The sequence below is a fragment of the Prionailurus bengalensis genome, chromosome B1 (assembly GCF_016509475.1).
Source record: "Prionailurus bengalensis isolate Pbe53 chromosome B1, Fcat_Pben_1.1_paternal_pri, whole genome shotgun sequence".
Taxonomy (NCBI): Eukaryota; Metazoa; Chordata; class Mammalia; order Carnivora; family Felidae; genus Prionailurus; species Prionailurus bengalensis.
The window spans coordinates 40,215,842-40,237,664 of NC_057344.1; the positions used below are offsets into that span (position 1 = coordinate 40,215,842).

The 21,823-nt window shown below is 40.4% G+C and overlaps 1 protein-coding gene across 2 annotated transcripts in view; it reads right to left on the minus strand.

Annotated features, from left to right (window-relative positions):
- Positions 1-990: 990 nt before the first annotated feature.
- The window catches only part of CHRNB3 (cholinergic receptor nicotinic beta 3 subunit), a 33,448-nt gene continuing 12,615 nt past the window's right edge, over positions 991-21,823 (minus strand). The window contains exons 4-6 of one of the 2 annotated variants that reach the window (XM_043562918.1): positions 5,388-5,497; positions 4,289-5,171; positions 991-2,130 (exon numbers count right to left, since the gene is read on the minus strand). In XM_043562918.1, the coding sequence (XP_043418853.1) occupies positions 1,996-2,130; positions 4,289-5,171; positions 5,388-5,497 (1,128 nt within the window). In that variant the 3' untranslated portion in view covers positions 991-1,995. Of the gene's footprint in view, positions 2,131-4,036; positions 5,172-5,387; positions 5,498-21,823 lie in introns of those variants that run through there. The other variant, XM_043562910.1, reaches the window with a different exon arrangement.

Sequence of the window (21,823 nt, forward strand, 5' to 3'; positions counted from 1 at the left end):
GGGATTGCATCAAACTAAACTTCTCCACAGCAAAGAAAACCATGAGCAAAATGGAAAGACAGCCTACGAAATAGGAGAAAATATTTGGAAACTATGTATCTGATAAGAGGTTAGTATGCAAACTAACAAACTATACAAAAATTTCATATAACTCAACAGTAAAAAAACCAAATGACCCAATTTAAAAATGGGTAAAGGATCTGAATAGACATGCTTCCAAAGAAGACATACAGATGGCCAGCAGGTACATTAAAAGGTGCTCAACATCAGGGAAATGCAAATCAAAACCACAGTGAGATATCACCTCACAGCTGTGTGAATGCCTGCCATAAGAAAGATGTGAAATAACAAATGTTGGCAAGGATGTAGAGAAGAGGAAACCCCTTTTCACGGTTGGTGGGAATTTAAGTTGGTACAGCCACTACAAAAAAAGTTACGGAGGTTTTTCAAGAAATGAAAACTAGAACTCCATGTGATCCATCCACTTCTGGGTGTATGCAAAGGAAACGAAATCATTTTCTCAAAGAAATATCTGCACTCCCATGTTCACTGCAGCATTATCCACAATAGCCAATGTATGAAAACAACCTGTGTCTGTTGATGGATGAGTGGATCAAGAAAATGTGATTACACACACACACACACACACACACACACACACACACAGAGGAATATAATTCAGCCTTAAATTCTGTCATTTACAACAACATAGATGAATGCAGAGGGCATTGTGCTAAGAAGAGAAACATCAGACAGAGAAAGACAAATACTGCATGGTTTCACTTACATGTGGACACTTAGAAAAGTGGTTGTTAGGGACTGATGGGGAGGGAAAATAGGGAGAGATTGGGAACAGTGTATAAGCTTTCAGTTATAAAATAAATAAAGTCTGGAGATCTTATGTAAAACATGGTGACTAGTTGATAACACTACATTGTATAATTAAAATTTGCTGAGAGTAGAACTTAAATGTTCTGAAGAAGAAGGAGGAGGAGGAAGAGAGAAGGAGGAGGAGGGAGAGGAGGGAGGAGGGGGCAGAGGGAGGAGGAGGAGGAAGAGAAAGAAAGGAAGAAAAGAAGCAGAATGGAAAGCCTTGAGAGTACTGTTGAAATGGATTAGACAGGCTGTGAGGACATAAAAACCCATTATCAGAGAATGTTCAGTACTTCTATTTTCTAGGAAAAGATAATGCATTTTAATGACTGCACTCTTGGCAACGGATAACAGTGTTTCTATTGTAAGTTATTTTGATATGGCCCTTAGAGCAAGTCACAACTCACAGTAGGTTTTAGTTTTACCATCAGAAAAACTATACAGTGTTATGAATAAGCCACGAATACCACCTGCCTTAAAGGTTACCACATTCAAGAGACTGTTTTTAACAAATACCACATTTGTTGGGGGGAAGGGGAGGGGCTTTAGTTAACAGGCATCTTGGAATCTTCACAATAACAAGCGATCTGTGCCAGACCTGTTGGACCAGTGTGATTCCCCAGAGGGTTGTTGAGATTTGCTCATACACATTGCTACAAAGGCATAACACACGGCACCAGTTTGCAAACTCAGGCAAAACCACTAAGGACACCAGTAGATTCAGGAGACCCAGGTGTGTGCACACAAACAACTTGACTCAGAGACTGCCTTGAATTCCTGGTGTGCATCCTTGGTCCTGCTTCCTGGGGGCATTAGTCCAGCAGCCCTAGCATGTCCTGGCTGTGATGTCAGACCTGGACCATATGATTCCATGAACGTTGGAGAAGCCAAGGCAGGGACCTGAGGGGGTTCTGCTTTACTTAAACCCAACTCCCTCCAGTGGCAATCATGAATTTACTGTGGGCAAACCCACATTTACCGGTGTTCAGTTTCCCTGAGGATGGCACTGACCCTTCCAAAAAGCTCATGCATTTGGGTACTGTATGTACATGCTAGCTGGATGTCAGTTCTAAGGTGTGATTTTATCTTTATGGTATTTTAGATTGCTCTGGAGATGTGTTCCTAGTGGGAACTATGTAGCCACATCTTCAAAGCAGGAGTGAATATCAGAACAGAGCCTGTAACTGACACTATCAGAAAGAGCCACAGAAAGATTCGGTCCAGAACTTGGGCTACGAATTTCCAGTCTTGTACTACCTGCAAAAGAGAAAAAGATGCCTTCCATTCAATATGCAGGGCAACTGTTCTGAATTCATTTCAAGGGATTGAAAAACAGTAATATTTGGATTTACAGCACTTCATTTTTCAAATTCACCTAACACATCCCCTGCAACGTAGGCTCAGATTCTCCCCCGTGACTTCCGTAATAACAGTGCCCAAAGGAAACAGCCTGTGAACATTTTCATCAACATAGAAGACATAAAATAGAAACAACTGAATCATTTATGCATTTGTAGAACAATATTGATCCAAATGGGAAAGGACTGATTTTTCCACAAATAAAAAGCCAGTATCTCTTACTAGGATCTTCCTGACCTCATATATGAAATGAATCATAAGCTTATAAATTAAGAATTTTCATGGCCAAATATTATAAGCCTTCTTTTCTTCCACTCCACATGTGGGTATGGCTGCTATTATCTCTGGAATGCCAGAAAACTGCGTGGAGAAGTGACCATGAGATGACAGGAATCTGCAAGGGAGAGGGAAGATCTAGTCCCTTTGGAGGAAGGGAAGTTGGGGGAGAGTGGGGAATAAGCCAATAAGAGCAAGGTCAAAGCAGCAACAAGTTGAGAGGCCAAGGAGGTCTGAAGGACAGGTGCCAGTTTTCCTCTTTTGAAGGAAAAGAAATGTCACATTTCTACTGTATGGGGTTTTTTGAAGATGGACTAGAACAGGACTTATAGAGAGGGGACATAGGTACTGATGTAGAACCAGAATGCATTCTGCACACATAGAGGTTTAGGAATAAAACCTTGGGGAAAAACACAAAAAAGATGTGTTTAAAGTGTCGATCTTAAGTGGTGGGATTATTAATTATTTTAAATCTGTTTATATTTTTTGTATTTTCCAAATTCTGTACCCTGATCATGTGTTACTTTTATCATTTTTAAAAAAGCTAGTTGAGTCTTTGAATTCAAATTTTTAAAAGATAGAGAAACAACAAACAACCCTTAAGAATAGCTAAAGAGGCACCTGGGTGGCTAGTCGGTTAAGCCTCCAACTCTTGATTTTGGCTCAGGTCATGATCTCATGGTTGTGAGACTGAGCCCTACATCCGGCTCTACTCTGAGCATGGAGCCTACTTAAGCTTCTCTCTCTCCCTCTACCCCTCCCCTGTTTGTGCTCACTTGCAAGCATGTGCTCTCTCTCTCTCTAAAAAAAAAAAAAAAAAAAAAAAGAATAGCTGAAATGTTAGTTCTATAGCAATGGGTGAAAAACACAACAAATAGTAAGAGAATATGCTAGGTAGTATCTAGATGAAGTATAGACACATGCTTCCTTAAAAAATGTCTTCCATAATTTTGTTTATGGGATCAGGCTCTTAGCACTAATTTGCACTTATTTTAGAGTAAAATAATTGAACCCTACAAATTGTCTTAAAATTTGTTTTAAGCATCAGGTAAGATCTGAATCCAGAACTGTTTTGAGTATGAAATCCACACTCGTGCCACACTTTTTTTTTTAATGTTAGCCAAATAACCACGCCCTTTTCCCTCACCAAAATATCTGTTGGAACACTGTATATTTACATTAATCCCGAAGTCTAATTCTGTTCTTTTATTTCCAAATACTATGGCTAGAAATAACCACCATTGAACTAAAAATGAGAGGTAAATTACCAGAGACCAGGATAACCAATTTAAAATGTAAAATTAAATTATTTTAAATAGGGGCGCCTGGGTGGCTCTGTCGGTTGAACATCCGACTTCGGCTCAGGTCATGATCTCACAGTTCATGAGTTCAGGCCCCGAGTTGGGCTCCTTGATATCAGCACAGAGCCTGCTTCAGATCCTTTGTCCCCCTCTCTCTATCCCTCCCCTGCTCACTCTCTCTCTCTCTCAAAAATAAACATAAAACATTATTTTAAATAGAGTCAAGTCTAATTATAAGGGATGGTGCTTAATCTATACTTGCTTCTTTTTTGCCCATTCTGTTTCTGTGAACTGCTTCCTAAAGATCCATACTAAAATTTTTATTCATGTCAGGGCTTGTTTTACATTTTACACGTGAAATGCAGATAGCTAATAATGTCACATTTTAAAAATGACAGTATTTTATTGTAAATAGATGTGAGAATATTGGTTCTTGCACATTTCAATGGCAGCAGTGTAATGAATACCAGCGTACTCACCTGGTTGATAAAATGCTCTTTCTTCACATGCCTTGAAATGTATCTAATGGAATTAGCAGCCTTTTCCAAGAAAGCAACAAGAACTTTTTCTCCATCACTAATCTGTCTTTGTTTCCTTTTTTCTAGAACTTTACCTTTCACCACTGGTTGGCTCTCATCTTTGTCTGGGAAAGAGTAGCGATCCATGTGGTCCTTCATACAAAGCAATTTAGGAAGTTTTTGTAGAAAGAGTCTCTTAACCCAGGGGGCCATGGGATGGTAAGTCGAAGAAGATCTGTGGTGAACATTAATCACGAAAACAGTAACAATAATCGACAGGGTAACGAAAATCATTATGAACAGCAGGTACTCCCCAATGAGAGGAATGACTTTTGAGGAAGATGGGATTATCTCCTCAATTACTAGAAGAAAAACTGTCAGGGAAACCAGAACAGAGGTTGATAGCGAAAGCTTTTCTCCTTCATCAGAAGGCAAATAGAACACGAGCACTGTCAGAAAAGACAGCCCCAGGCAGGGGATTATCAGGAAGAGGGTGTAGAACAGGGGTAGGCGGCGCAGAACAAAGGAGTAAGTGATGAACGGATAGGAGTAGGTGCCATCTCTCCTGTTGCCCTTCATCCCTTTGGCATTGAGTATTTCCCATTCTCCATTATCGAAGAAGTCTTTTCTGTCAACATTTTCATTTATCAAAACGAGATCAACCATGGTACCATCGTAAGTCCAGGATCCAAACTTCATGGAGCAGTTCTGCTGGTCGAATGGAAAAAACGTGACGTCCATGGTGCATGAACTTTTGTAACTGGCTGGAGGGGTCCAAATGACGGTGCCATTAGATCTCACTATGACTTTGGTCATGAGGGAGCCTTCGAAACGTCCATCTGCACTGTGGTAAAAGCAGTTGGACACTAATGAGTTGGGGTTTTGCCCACCCCTCTACTATTTGTATTTATTACTTTACTATTACGGTGTCAAACAATATTTCAAAAAGAATCAGTTCTCTTCTTAAATCTATACATTTCTCTTAATCATTTTGCCAGAATCAGGCTTTGCCATCTCTAGTCCCAATCTAACCAGTGTATGTTTCTTCTGTGATACTTACTTTTCAAAGAGAACTATGTCAGGAAGCCAGAGAGATTCTGATGGAACTTTAATTGAACGAATTCCACCATATTCATCAGGGTTCCAACGTAACTTGTGGTCTGTCCACTCCTGCATTAAATTAGCATACCGAAATTTTAGTCTGAAAATTCAGTGTATTAGACTTTGGAATCTTCAAGTTTATGTGAATTTACTAATCCAGTGCTTTATTTAAAACAGGGAAATTCACCCATTTTAGATCTTATGATCTTATCTGTAGCTCAAGATACAGGTTGAGCCCAACTGGCCTCTGATCTTGCCCAGGCCCACACAGCCCTCCTACCTGGGATTTCCAAAATTGCCATATCTACTTCCCAATGGAGAGTCTGAGCAACAAACACCATTGATTGGTGATCTATTTTTTCAGCCTATTTTCTCTTAAGAAACAAAAGAAAAGCAATGATAGATCTAACTCAGTCTATTCTAGAAGAGTTGGCCCAGGAATATTTTAATCTCATGAAAATGGATACAAACAATTTTTAATATCGCTCGAGTCTTGGACAAACATCCACCCAGTATGTTAATATGAAACATCCAGTATCCACTGATTAGTCTTGATAACATAACTGTATCCCAATGAAAATATATTTTCCAAGAATTTCCTTTTAAGTTCTAATCTGAATTTATTTTGTGACCACTCAATTACAGTTTTAAATTATATTCCTAATATTGTTAGCCTCCAGATACTTACATATTTTTCCTCACATACTTACATATTTTTCCTCATAATACAATGAAATCATTTAGCATGCTTTACAGGAGCTAATGGACCCAGATTAACAAACCTGACCATTAATTGATTGGCTTATGAAGGTCAAGAGGATGATGTATGGATGATCCAATTACAGCAGAAGTGGACTTTCTTAAAAAGATTTTGGATCCAGAATCTTATGAAATCTGACCTGAAAATTAAATTCTTCTATCCCATTGTCCCTCATGTAGACAGTTGAGTAATGATGTAGGATAATATGAAACGACATTTCAGAAAGTTTCAAGGGTGTGCCTGCCCAGTGTGAGGCTTCCTGGAGCCCAGTGATGCCAATGTTGTCATTAAAAAATCAGGAGACAGCAGATGGGCAACTTCACTAGATGGTAACATACTGAAATATGCATGATGCCTGAAAAAGTATGAGACTGTACACTCCAGGTGAGACATTGTCTATCTGAGACAATATTTGTGAGGCTTGATCCTTGGAAAACAAATTTAAAAGGATATGGCTCATTAAAAAGCTACAAGCTAAAGGATAAAAGATTGTGTGACTATTTATGGAAACCCATGTATATGAAGATTGACAGTTTAAGAGCCCAAACTAATAAAGTATTTACCATGTTTACTTGGTACTCACAGGCTTCTCTCTTTTTACTCTTCCTCTGCCTGTTTTGAAAAGCAAGTGCATTTTCCTTCCTATGAATAATTTGTCTCCTGCTAAGGAGACTTGTACCACCAGCAGCAGGTCTGAATCTCAGAAATGTTCAAGGGAACCCAGAGTAACATTTTTTGTTTTCCTCTCACTTGGCTTACTTCTCAAAAATTTACATACAATAAAATTCACCCTTTTTGTGTATGGTGTTCTATGCAAACAGTTGTATAATCACTGATGCCATCAAGACACAAGAATGGCTCTGTTGCCCAAAAAGTGTTCCTCGTGTTGCTCCTTTGTAATCCACTCTCCCATTCCCAACCCCTGGAAACCACAGATCTAGTTTCTGATCCTATAATGTTGCCTGTGGTCATATAAATGAAATCATACAGGAGAGAGCCTTTCAATACAGATTGCTTTTATTGACCATAATGTATTTGGGATTCTTCTATGTTATATTAATGCTTTGTTCATTTTTTGTGTGTGTGATTTGTTCATTTTTATTAGTGAGTAGTATTCCCTTGTATGAAAATACTACAATTTATTATCCTTCTCCAGGAAGGGTATTTGGATTCTTCCAGTTTAAAAAAAATTTTTTTTAAATGTTTATTTATTTTTGAGAGAGACAGAGACAAAGGGTGAGTGGGGGAGGGGCAGAGGGCGAGAGGGAGACACAGAATCTGAAGCAGGCTCCAGACTCTGAGATGTCAGCACAGAGCCTGACATGGGGCTTGAACTCACAAACTGTGAGATCATGACCTGAGCCAAAGTTGTATGCTTAACCGATTGAGCCACTCAGGAGCCCCTGGATTCTTCCAGTTTTTAATGATTACAAATGAAGTCCCTATAAATATTTTGTGCAGTTTTTTGGGTGAAAAACATTCTTTCTTTCTCTTGGTTAAATACCCAGGAGTGGGATGGTTGGGCCATATAATAAGAGTATCCATTTTTAAAAATATTTATTTATTTTTGAGAGAGAGAGAGTGGGAGAGGGTCAAAGAGAGAGGGGGATAGAGGCTCAGAAGCGAGCTATGCCCTGACAGCAGAGAGCCTGATGCAGGGCTCAAAACCATTAGCTATGAGATGGTGACCTGAGCCAAAGTTGTATGCTTAACGGACTGAGCCACCCAGGTGTCCTAGTAAGTGTATGTTTAACTTTATATGAAACTGCCAAACTGTGTTTCAGAGTGACTGTATCATTTAACATTCCCACTAGCAATGTATGAGAGTTCTAGTTCTTTAGTCTTCTCCAGTACTTGGTATTGCCTCAGTTTTTATTTTGATTATAATAGTTATGAAATGGTATCTCATTATGGTTCTTAATATGCATTTTCCTAATGACTAATGATGTTGAACATCTCTTAGTGTGCTTATTTGTCACCCATATATCTTATTTGGTGAAGTGGCTGTTAAATCTTTGGCATATTTTTTAATCAAGCTGTTTGTTTTCTTATTACTGAGTTTTTAGACTTCTTTTATATATTCTGGATAAGAGCCCTTCATCAAATATTTGATTTGCAAATATTTTCCCACAGTCTGTGGTTTCTTAATTCTCTAAACAGTGTCTTTCATAAGACAGATGTTCTACACTTTGATGAAGCTTATTTTACCAATTTTATTTTTTAGGAATTATGTCATATCTAAGAAATATTTGTCTAACTCACAAAGATTTCTCCTATATTTTCTTCTAGAAATTTTGCAGTTTTTTGGGTTTTACATTTAGATCTAAATCCTTATTTGGGGTTAATTTTTTTTATTGTGATGTGAATATAGAATAAGGTTTTTGAGTTTTTTCACATATGGATGTCCAATTGCTTCTGCACCTTTTGTTGAAAAGATTAAACATTCTCTATTGAATTACCTTTGCACATTTGTCAAAAATCAATTAACTGTATATGTGCGTGGGTCTATTTATGAGTTCTTTGTTCCATTTCATTAATCTGTGTCTCTCCTTTCCCTGGTACTACACTCTCTTAATCTCCATTGCTTTCTAGTAAGTTTTGAAATCCTATAATGTGAGTCCTCCAACTGTATTCTCCTTTTTCAAAATTGTTTTGGCTATTCGAATTCCTTTGCTTTTCCATATAAATCTTTAAATCAGGGGCACCTGAATGGCTGGCTCAGTCAGTTAAGCAACCCACTCAGGTCAGGTCATAATCTCACAGTTCGTGAGTTCAAGCCCTGCATTGGACTCTCTGCTGTTAGCACGGAGCCCACTTCAGATCCTCTGTCCCCCTCTCTTTCTGCCTCTCCTCCACTCATTCTCTCTCTCTCTCTCTTTCTTTCTCTCAAAATAAATAAATAAACTTAAAAAAATTTAAATCAGTTTGTTGCTATCAACAAGAAAAATCCTTCTGAAATTTTAATTATGATTGACTTGAATCTATAGATTGATTGGGGGAGAACAGACATCATAATATGAGTTTTCTGATCCAGGGATATCATTTCTCTCTCCATTTATTTGGGTCTTCTTTGATGTTTTTAAATCAGTGTTTTGTAGTTTCAACTTACAGACCCCATACATATTTAGACTTATACCTAAGTATTTCATTTTTTTGGTTGGTTTTTTTGTTTTCTGTTTTTTTTTTTTTTTTTAATTTTTTTTTTCAACGTTTATTTATTTTTGGGACAGAGAGAGACAGAGCATGAACAGGGGAGGGGCAGAGAGAGAGGGAGACACAGAATCGGAAACAGGCTCCAGGCTCCGAGCCATCAGCCCAGAGCCCGACGCGGGGCTCGAACTCACGGACCGCGAGATCGTGACCTGGCTGAAGTCGGACGCTTAACCGACTGCGCCACCCAGGCGCCCCTGTTTTCTGTTTTTTAAGAGAGATATATAGCTGATAGCTATAAAGCTTATTGACTCTGTACTCAGGCTAAAACTAGCTTTATTCCATCTTTTCCTCTGGTAAAAAAAGAAAATGAAGATAATAAAAACAGAAAAGTTGGCCTTACTGGTAAAATATCTGACAAAAGGTGGAGGAATTATACAAATAAGCATGTTACACAGTGTTCAAGTTCGGTGACAAACGGGGAGAGAAATTATGGAATGAAGATGAACTGTAATAACAGAAGCCTTTGGCTGACTTCTACTTATGCAAGGCTTTGTTCGAGGAGGAAGTGGCATGTCAAGAGATCTTCACAGAAAGAGGAGAACAATGAACTAAGAAATAAAGTCGATATGTATTGCCTGCTGCCTCCAATTCACCTGCCCTTCTCCCGGTAAGAGCACCCCCCATTTCCTCATGGAGAACCACCTCACTGCACTGTCACCCACCAGCTGGGGGTGGATCTGACTCTTCTTTCTGGCCCAGAAATGGGGCTGTACCTCACACCTGCCCACTGTGATCAGGGACAGCAGGTAACCAAGTTGGAAACAATGATATACCATGCATCCTCTGGAACCACTGGAAAAGAGGCTGGCCTTTCTCTTTCTTGAAAGAGAACTTGAACTTGAACACAGGAAGCACTTTGAGGCTGGAGCTCATATGGCCACCTTGCTGCCATTAGAGGAGGGTTGAGATGAGAATGGAGTCAACCCAGAGGACGAGGAGCCCAGAGACACACAGAGGGAACGCTGGGCCCCAGGAATATTGCTTGAGTCCCTGGATCAAGCTGCATGTAAAGCTAGGCTTGTCCCTGGACTTTCCAGGTTGTGAAAGCCAATACGTTCTATTTTTGCTTATGCCAGTTTGGGTTGCGCTCTCTGTCACTTGCAACTAAAAGGTTCTCAGGTGATCCCTGGAGAATCTGAGCAGGTCTCAGGCAGGCAGTGAGTCCCAGGGACAGACACAAAGAGACAGATTGGCTGGGACTGTGCTTTTACGTGCTAGCTCCATCTTGAGTGGACGATGTTGGTGAGCTCAGCCACCAAGTCCAATCTCACTCTTCCTCCATTTGGAGAATAAAGATTGCTGGGAACAAACTTGCCTGCTTCTTGGATCCAGGTTCCTCTCTCCTCCAGGCACAGCTGTCTTTTCTTATGCCCGCTTCCACTTTGCAGAGAAGGTGGATAGCTACAATTCTGGGGCCCCTGCCTTCATGCAAACCCCACCAAACAAATAACTGGTTTTACAAACCATTCTAAGGGAACTGGGGCATGCCCTAGGGTGAGGGACTTTTCAGTCAGAAGGGTTTGTGTTGCTTAACTGGACCTCCAACCGCAAGATAAACATCTGTGGCCAGAGATAACAGAGTGGTAGTGGTTCATTGGGCTCACAGTTTGCAGGGAATTAATGCATTCCACAAGTACCCAAGGCTGAACACACCACTGCCATGTGCTCCCAGCCTGGGGCTGCCTCACACAAGAAGGCACTGCCGTTTGGGTATAATGATAGCGAACCACAGGATGGACAGGGGAGGTAGTTCTGAGCAGACCACCTTTAAAGCTGAGACCAAAAGGGAGGGAGCAGCCGTGAGTGGTGGTGTGGGTTAGGGAGAAGTAGGAGGGTGTGGGCTCCCACCTGGGGTAGGGGTGAACGAACGATGAGTAAGGGATGCGTTGAATCCTCGGGGAGCACATAGAGCGATCTACAGTGATTTAGGTTTTGTTTCTGACCAGTAAGGAGAAAGGGACTAGCTGGGACTCTTGGTGAATGCTGCTTACCTTGGAGTATCTGGAAGAGAAAGAGCACTGGACTAGAGTCAGAAGCCCTGAATCCTCCACTTGTACTGTCCTGTACTGTTTGTACCCCTTACGGGGTGTCCTTCTGTAACCAGACCTGGGGAATCAGAATGTTCTCCCTGACACATCCATCTGGAGAGCTTCCCTGGATTTCTACCAAAATGTGTGTCCATCCCGATGCTGACAGTGCCCCATGCCCCAGGAAGAAGAAGACATGTGCTGAGTCAGCAGTGTCAGGGTGAGGATTCAGAGCCCCCTACCCCCCCCCCCCCCCCCGTCCTCTATCTTGCTAGAGAGGTCTGAGGCTTTCTGGTCACTTCCTGCTCTGTCTGAAATCCTGGGGGCAACTGGAGACTAATCTCCTGTCTCTCCCTTCTTATAGTAAGGGCTTAGAAATAATATCCTATGTTCATATAGCACGACCTGGCCAAGATTCTCAAAGCCCTTTACAAACATCAGCTCTACCTTGAAGTAGTCAGTTCCCAGGCTGAGAGCTGTGTCATTGCAGAAAACGGGAGAGCACGGGGTATGTCAGGGCCAAATATCAAAGTTAATCTGTGACTAAGAAAAAAATGGAAAAAAACTTTCTTAATTCTGAACAGTGCAATTTCAAATCCATATCATGTACATTCCCTTGTCCTTTCTTACATACATTATCTGAAATAGCAGTCATAAATATCTAGCTAGTATCCAGTACCAAATTTCATTTAAATGTAAGTCGAAGACATTTTTTTAATGTTTATTTATTTTTGAGAGAGAGAGAGAGAGAGAGAGAGAGAGAGCAGGGGAGGCACAGAGAGAGAGGGAGACACAGAATCCGAAGCAGGGTCCAGGCTCTGAGCTGTCAGCACAGAGCCCGACACGGGGCTTAAACTCACAGACCACAAGATTGTGACCTGAGCTGAAGTTGGACACTTAACTGACTGACACACCCAGGTGCTCCTAAAGACTTTTTTACTACAGAAATAATCTCCTAGTTATTCTTAGTTTAATACTAAGACCAGGAGGTAGTAAGGAACAAATAATGCCTTGATTTGTAGCCCCTGAGGCATCCCTGGGATCTTCAATTATCTTAAAGTCAGGTGTGAAATTCTTTTTTATTTATTTATTTATTTATTTATTTGTTTTGAGAGAGAGAGAGAGACAGACAGACAGCATGAGTGGAGGAGGGGGAGAGAGAGAGAGAAACCCAAGCTGGCACTGTCAGCGCAGAGCTTGACATGGGGCTTGAACTCACAAACTGTGAGATCATGACCTGAGCCAAAATCAAGAGTCAGATTCTCAACCGACTGAGCCACCCAGGTGTGAAATTCTTAAAACCAAGCTAATGTTGATTCATTTATCCTTAAAGATAACAACATGACACATTATGTGTCCCACATTCCCATTATATCCATGAGGTGTTAAGGCTAAGAAACAGGATTTGTCATTAAGGATGAAAAAGCCTACAAAGGTGGCAGCAAGAAATGGAATTTATTGAGTCCCTACTACACGCCAGAGAAGGTACCAGTCACATTCACACATATGATCTCATTTAACCTCTTAACAACCCAGGAACTAGGCATTGCCTCTATTTTACAGATGAAGAGATTGAGGGTCAGAGAGACAAAATGACTTGCCCAAGTTTACAGAGCAGGATTTCTGATTCCTAACTCCTAATTCCTGCTCAGTTCTTACTCAGGGTCCACTTGACCAAGAAGACCAAGCTTGCCTCCTTTGCTAAAGCCAGAGTGAGGCTGTAGAGAAAAAAGGAAAAGAAGATGTTGAGGAAAGAAGGTCAGAGATAAATCCACAGACTTGAAAACATGCCATTGCAAGTTGTGGAAAATGATCAGACTTTGGGAAGATCTCCCTGACCTTTACAGCAAGGCTGTCCCTTCGATAGCAGGTTGGTTTCCGATTTCTTCTCAAAGACTAGCTCCAGGGATCTATCCCATAAAGCCTTCATGTGTTTGCTAAACTTTTTGTTGATCTAAAACAGGAATCAGCTGTTGGAGAAACAAGGCTAGTTTGAGATGTTGGCCTTGGCAGACATTCAGGTGGTTTTATTTTCCTCTGGAAGACAAGGGGGGTAGAACAGAAAACTCTTCTCAGCTACTCACTCAGAATCTTACTGTCCTATTGGTGCGTATGCCCAACAGTGACTAGCCCAGCATGTTACACTGTGCCCAGTGCATAGTAGGTGCTCAGTAAATGCTTCTTGGGTGAGTGAATTTGACATCTGTTGTCATAGTAATTATTCACATGATAATATTTAGGCCAAGGGCTCAACTCTTTATCAGTAAAGAAAGGGTGGTTTCATTTTTCCATTACCTTTAAGGTGCTTGCAGTGCAGTTTTCCTAAACTTGGCACTAAGTACTTTCTTGTGTAGTCTTAGTGAGTTGGTGTTAATAATCTATTTATGATTTATAGGGTTTTGATTACTCTCTGGAAGTAGGAAGGAGGGAGACAAATGAGTTTCCAAAATAAAATCAATAAAATAAAAATAGCTCCCCATAGAGGACTTTCTCAGGATGTCGCTAAATTTGTGCTTGACAAAGGTCTTTGGTTGAGAGGATGGAGGAAAAATGTCTAAATATACCAGAGGAAAGTAACGGAAATAGCAGACAAGACAGAAGAACTGCATTTAAAAAAAAACAAAAACAAAAGAACAAGCATTTCAGTTGTGGAAGCTGCCCTGAGATGTGATTTTCTCCTAAGTAGGTAGAATTTTATTCTCTCTGTGATATGAATCAGGGAGCATCTTTCCATGTCCGAGAGGGACAGGAGAAAAGGAGAGGCTTTTATCACTTTTGTCTTTATTTTGAGCGAGGTATATGGGGGTGACTGGAGAGAGTTTCCTATCAGTTTGCTCTGGTGTGAGATTGGGGTAGTTCTGTGCTTGGGAAAAGCTCATGACTTCTGCACCTTTCTGGCTTGCAGAACTTCTATAGATCCTGTAAGACCTAACTTAAATATTTCCTCCCTTGGAAGCTCTCCCTGATTTTCTCCCTGTCTCACTGTCATTTGTGTAATGACATAGTACTTATGTATATTTTCCTTATGGTGTTTATCATATTACAGTCATTATTTTTTACACAACTAACACTATGTCCTCTCCTTGAAGGCAGGGCTGTATTTTACTCTTCTTCTTCCCAGGGATCTAGCAGCGTGGCTGACATCTGGCAGGCTCTCAATAGACCCTGTGGAATGAATGGCAGATCGAGTGAATCTTTACTTCATTCTCTCCTAAATGCCCTTCTAGACCATCAGATGTCCCAGCGGTTGAGACATGGAAAGCCAAGGACTAGGAACTAGTCTCCCCAGGAGCAGCGCTAAGAGAAGAACTGGACATCTTCCATCAGCTCCCTCGTCTGAGGCAAGGGAGGATTTCTCCACGTTAGCCAGACTTCACTTAACAATGCCTAACCTTGGCCAAGTCAGTTCAATTCATCCTAGAACCTACCTCATAGGCGGCTGTGAGAATTACAGGAGTTCATTCCTATGACAACCCAAGCAGAACAACCCAGCACTTAGGAAGTGCTCAATAAATCTTAGGTATGATTATTAGCTACTCTGAAACTGAGATCTGTGTGTAACACCAATAGTAGCTTTTTTTTTTTTAACATCATTTTTATCTTGTTTTTACCGTCTCTTTTCTTTTATCCTTTATCTTTCTTTTACCTTTTTAAAGAGCTAGGGGAGCCTGGTTGGCTCAGTCAGTGGAGTGTACAACTCTTGATCTCAAGTTGTGGGTTCGAGCCCCATGTTGGGTGTACAGATCACTTAAAAATAAAATCTTAAAAAAAAAGTGGGGCGCCGGCGTGACTTAGTTGGTTAAGCATCCAACTATTGATTTCGGCTCAGGTCATCAGACAGGTTTGTGATTTTGGGCCCTGTGTCGGGCTCCTTGTCAGGCTCTGTGCTGACAGAGCAGAGCCTGCTTAGGATTCTCTCTCTCCCTCTCTCTCTGCCCCTCCCCTACTCACACATGTGCACTTGTGCTCTCCCTCTTTCTCTCTCTCAAAATAAATAAACTGTAATAAATAAATAAGAATTTAAAAATTAAAAAATAAAAATGTAGATCACAGCCTGATGGAGTTAAGTGCCTCCTATTCCATGCAGCCTCCCTGCCTGCCACCATGCTGTAGAATTCATCTTTCCTTTTTGCTCCCATAGTGTTTGTGCCATACGTGGCATGTACATGACATTGCACTCCCAATCCAATCTGTGCGAGCAGGATAGCTATGATAATATTCTCTGTGGTTCAGGGGCGCCTGGGTGGCGCAGTCGGTTAAGCGTCCGACTTCAGCCAGGTCACGATCTCGCGGTCCGTGAGTTCGAGCCCCGCGTCAGGCTCTGGGCTGATGGCTCGGAGCCTGGAGCCTGTTTCCGATTCTGTGTCTCCCTCTCTCTCTGCCCCTCCCCCGTTCATGCTCTGTCTCTCTCTGTCCCAAAAATAAATAAAAAACGTTGAAAAAAAAATTAAAAAAAAAATTTTCTGTGGTTCAATGAAATGCACAGAGGTTTCTCATACTTTGGCTTTTCCCACGATTTAGAAGCAGGGCTTAATGTTTAGTGCAGAGGCTGGATATAGCAGAGAAGACCACAACTGGGGAAACCGAGATTCCAGCCAGATCAATCACTAGAACCTTCTGTCTCTGTAGGCAGGGGTAATGTGATACCTGCCTTGCTAATTCCGAGTGGTTGAGAAATGTAAATGAGAGAAGAGAGATGACAACCTTTTGCAAATTAAATGCAATGAAAGTCCATTATTCTCTGGCTAACATTAAATAGACAAGAAATAGCAAGTACTGGCGAGGATGTGGAAAAAAGGGAACCCTCATGCACTGTTGGTAGAAATGTAAACTAGTGCAGCCACTGTGGAAAACAGTGTGGAGGTTCCTCAAAAAATTAAAAATAGAAGTATCAGATGATCAGGTATTTACCCAAAGAAAATGAAAACACTAATTTAAAAAGATATATGCACCCCTATGTTTATTGCAACATTATTTACAATGGCCAAGATATGGAAACCCAAAGGTCAATCAATAAATGAATAAAGAAGGTGTGGTATATATACACAATGTAATATTACTCAGCCATAAAAAAGAATGAGGTCTTGCTACATGGTGGACTTGAGAGTATAATGCTAAGTGAAATAAATCAGATGGAGAGAGACAAATACCATGTGATTTCACTTATATGTGGAATCTAAAAAACGAACAAACAAAAAAGCTGAAACAGATCCAGATCCAGAGAACAAAGTGATGGTTGCCTGAGGGGAAGGGGTGGGGGTGGGGGGGTTAGGCAAAAAGGGTGAAGCAGTGTAGGAGATACAGACTTCCAGTTATGGAATGAATAAGTCACGGGGATAAAAAGTACAGCATGGGGGATATGGTCAATGGTACTGTAATAGTTTTGCATGGTGACAGACGGTAGCTGCATTTGTGAACATAGCATAAGGTATAGGCTTGTCGGATTACGATGCTGTACACCTGAAACTAATGTGACACTGTGTGCCACTATACTTTATTGAGAAAAAGTCTAGTATTATTGCGACTTCTAAAAAATGGAACCTAAGTGAGCAGGCTAGCTTTTGTGAGTGTCAGCTTGCCCCACTCCTACGATTTCTCTTGCTCTGTTTTGGGTTTTGGAGATTTTAAGGTTTTGACTCTGTGTTGACCTGGAGGCATTCACCAGGCCACGATGATGCTGGTGGCCTAACTTTGCTGGAAGTCATTTCCAAAGTCGTGGCTAAGGTCAGAGGAGCTGTGACTTCTTGTTGTCTCTCACTGAAATGAGCTCATGTTTTCAAAACCTCAAGAAAAGTGAAAAGTACCAATATTAAAGGCTAAGAGGCCCTGGACCACTGTTTTATGTGAAAGATTAATAAAAGTTTAATCTCAAGGAGCAGTTGGAGGAGGGCATGTGTGTGAAGCAGTGAGAGGTTTTTTTGTTTTATTTCTGTTAACTTCTTAAACCTATCTTCATAGGTACATAGAAAAAATATGCTTATTTAAATCGTATTTTTATAATGGAAGTCAAAAGACAGCTGGAGTAGCCATACTTATATCAAACTAGACTTTAAATTAAAGGCTGTAACAAGAGATAAAGAAGGTCATTATATAATAATTACAGGATCTATCCATCAAGAAGAACTAACAATTATAAATGTCTATGCGCCGAATACAGGAGCCCCCAAATATATAAAACAATTACTCACAAACATAAGGAACCTTATTGACAAGAATGTGGTAATTGCAGGGAACTTTAATACCCCACTTACAACAATGGATAGATCATCTAGACACACGGTCAATAAAGAAACAAAGGCCCTGAATGATACATTAGATCAGATGGACTTGACAGATATATTTAGAACTCTGCATCCCAAAGCAACAGAATATACTTTCTTCTCGAGTGCACATGGAACATTCTCCAAGATAGATCACATACTGGGTCACAAAACAGCCCTGCATAAATATACAAGAATTGATATCATACCATGCATACTTTCGGACCACAATGCAATGAAGCTTGAAATCAACCACAGGAAAAAGTCTGGAAAACCTCCAAAAGCATGGAGGTTAAAGAACACCCTACTAAAGACTGAATGGGTCAACCAGGCAATTAGAGAAAAAATTTAAAAATATATGGAAACAATCAAAAATGAAAATACAACAATCCAAACACTTTGGGATGCAGCAAAGGCAGTCCTGAGAGGAAAATACATTGCAATCCAGGCCTATCTCCAGAAACAAGAAAAATCCCAAATACAAAATCTAACGGCACACCTAAAGGAAATAGAAGCAGAGCAGCAAATACACCCTAAACCCAGCAGCAGAAGAGAAATAATAAAGATCAGAGCAGAAATAAACAATATAGAATTTAAAAAAACTGTAGAGCACATCAATGAAACAAAGAGTTGGGTTTTTAAAAAAATTTTTTTAACGTTTATTTATTCTTGAGACAGAGAGAGACAGAGCATGAATGGGGGAGTGGCAGAGAGAGAGGGAGACACAGAATCCGAAGCAGGCTCCAGGCTCTGAGCCATCAGCCCAGAGCCCGACGCAGGGCTCTAACTCACAGACTGCAAGATCGTGACCTGAGTTGAAGTCGGACACTTAACTGACTGAGCCACCCAGGCACCCCAAGAGTTGGTTTTTTGAAAAAATAAACAAAATTGACAAACCTCTAGCCAGGCTTCTCAAAAAGAAAAGGGAGATGACCCAAATAGATAAAATCATGAATGAAAATGGAATTATTACAACCAATCCCTCAGAAATACAAGCAATTATCAGGGAATACTATGAAAAATTATATGCCAACAAACTGGACAACCTGGAAGAAATGGACAAATTCCTAAACACTCACACACTTCCAAAACTCAAACAGGAGGAAATAGAAAGCTTGAACAGACCCATAACCAGCGAAGAAATTGAATCAGTTATCAAAAATCTCCCAAGAAATAAGAGTCCAGGACCAGATGGCTTCCCAGGGGAATTCTACCAGACATTTAAAGCAGAGATAATACCTATCCTTCTCAAGCTATTCCAAAAAATAGAAAGGGAAGCAAAACTTCCAGAATCATTCTATGAAGCCAGTATTACTTTGATTCCTAAACCAGACAGAGATCCAGTAAAAAAAGAGAACTACAGGCCAATATCCCTGATGAATATGGATACAAAAATTCTCAATAAGATACTAGCAAATCAAATTCAACAGCTTATAAAAAGAATTATTCACCATGATCAAGTGGGATTCATTCCTGGGATGCAGGGCTGGTTCAACATTCACAAATCAACCAACGTGATACATCACATTAATAAAAGAAAAGATAAGAACCATTTGATCCTGTCAATCGATGCAGAAAAAGCATTTGACAAAATTCAGCATCCTTTCTTAATAAAAACCCTCGAGAAAGTCGGGATAGAAGGAACATACTTAAGCATCATGAAAGCCATTTATGAAAAGCCCACAGCTAATATCATCCTCAATGGGGAAAAACTAAGAGCTTTCCCCCTGAGATCAGGAACACGACAGGGATGTCCACTCTCACCGCTGTTGTTTAACATAGTGTTGGAAGTGCTAGCATCAGCAATCAGACAACAAAAGGAAATCAAAGGCATCAAAATTGGCAAAGATGAATTCAAGCTTTCACTTTTTGCAGATGACATGATAATATACATGGAGAACCCGATAGACTCCACCAAAAGTCTACTAGAACTGATACATGAATTCAGCAAAGTCGCAGGATACAAAATCAATGTACAGAAATCAGTTGCATTCTTATACACTAATAATGAAGCAACAGAAAGACAAATAAAGAAACTGATCCCATTCACAGTTGCACCAAGAAGCATAAAATACCTAGGAATAAATCTAACCAAAGATGTACAAGATCTGTATGCTGAAAACTATAGAAAGCTTATGAAGGAAATTGAAGAAGATATAAAGAAATGGAAAAACATTCCGTGCTCATGGATTGGAAGAATAAATATTGTTAAAATGTCAATACTACCCAAAACTATCTACACATTCAAGCAATCCCAATCAAAATTGCACCAGCATTCTTCTCGAAGCTAGAACAAGCAATCCTAAAATTCATATGGAACCACAAAAGGCCCCGAATAGCCAAAGTAATTTTGAAGAAGAAGACCAAAGCAGGAGGCATCACAATCCCAGACTTTAGCCTCTACTACAAAGTTGTTATCATCAAGACAGCATGGCATTGGCACAAAAACAGACACATAGACCAATGGAATAGAATAGAAACCCCAGAACTAGACCCACAAAAGTATGGCCAACTCATCTTTGACAAAGCAGGAAAGAATATCCAATGGAAAAAAGACAGTCTCTTTAACAAATGGTGCTGGGAGAACTGGACAGCAACATGCAGAAGAATGAAACTAGACCACTTTCTTACACCATTCACAAAAATAAACTCAAAATGGATAAAGGACCTGAATGTGAGACAGGAAACCATCAAAACACTAGAGGAGAAAGCAGGAAAAGACCTCTCTGACCTCAGCCGCAGCAATTTCTTACTTGACACATCCCCAAAAGGCAAGGGAATTCAAAGCAAAAATGAACTATTGGGACCTCATGAAGATAAAAAGCTTCTGCACAGCAAAGGAAACAATCAACAAGACTAAAAGGCAACCAATGGAATGGGAAAAGATATTTGCAAATGACATATCGGACAAAGGGCTAGTATCCAAAATCTATAAAGAGCTCACCAAACTCCACACCCAAAAAACAAATAATCCAGTGAAGAAATGGGCAGAAAACATGAATAGACACTTCTCTAAAGAAGACATCCAGATGGCCAACAGGCACATGAAAAGACGCTCAACATCGCTCCTCATCAGGGAAATACAAATCAAAACCACACTCAAATATCACCTCATGCCAGTCAGAGTGGCCAAAATGAACAAATCAGGAGACTATAGATGCTGGAGAGGATGTGGAGAAATGGGAACCCTCTTGCACTGTTGGTGGGAATGCAAATTGGTGCAGCCACTCTGGAAAACAGTGTGGAGGTTCCTCAAAAAATTAAAAATAGACCTACCCTATGACCCAGCAATAGCACTGCTAGGACTTTACCCAAGGGGTACAGGAGTACTGATGCATAGGGGCACTTGTACCCCAATGTTTATAGCAGCACTCTCAACAATAGCCAAATTATGGAAAGAGCCTAAATGTCCATCAACTGATGAATGGATAAAAAAATTGTGGTTTATATACACAATGGAGTACTACGTGGCAATGAGAAAGAATGAAATATGGCCCTTTGTAGCAATGTGGATGGAACTGGAGAGTGTGATGCTAAGTGAAATAAGCCATACAGAGAAAGACAGATACCATATGTTTTCACTCTTATGTGGATCCTGAGAAACTTAACAGAAACCCATGGGGGAGGGGAAGGAAAAAAAATGAGGTTAGAGTGGGAGAGAGCCAAAGCATAAGAGACCCTTAAAAACTGAGAATAAACTGAGGGGTGATGGGGGGGTGGGAGGGAGGGAAGGGTAGGTGATCGGCATTGAGAGGGCATCTTTTGGGATGAGCACTGGGTGTTGTATGGAAATCAATTTGACAATAAATTTCATATATTAAAAAAAATATTTATGATTTAGAAAGTTTTAAAAATAAATAAATAAATAAATAATATTTTTATATCCACATTACTGGCTTATTATTTTCTCCTGGATTTAAAATTCTTTTTTCATGTTTATTTATTTATTTTGAGAGAGAAAGAGAGAAGCAGAGCACAAGCAGAGGAGGGGCAGAGAGAGAGGGAGAGAGAGAAAATCCCAAGCAGGCTCCGAGCTGCCAGCACACAGCCTGGCTCAGGGCTCAAACTCACAAACCGTGAGATCATGACCTGAGCCGAAGTCAAGAGCCAGGTGCTTAACTGATTGAACCACCCA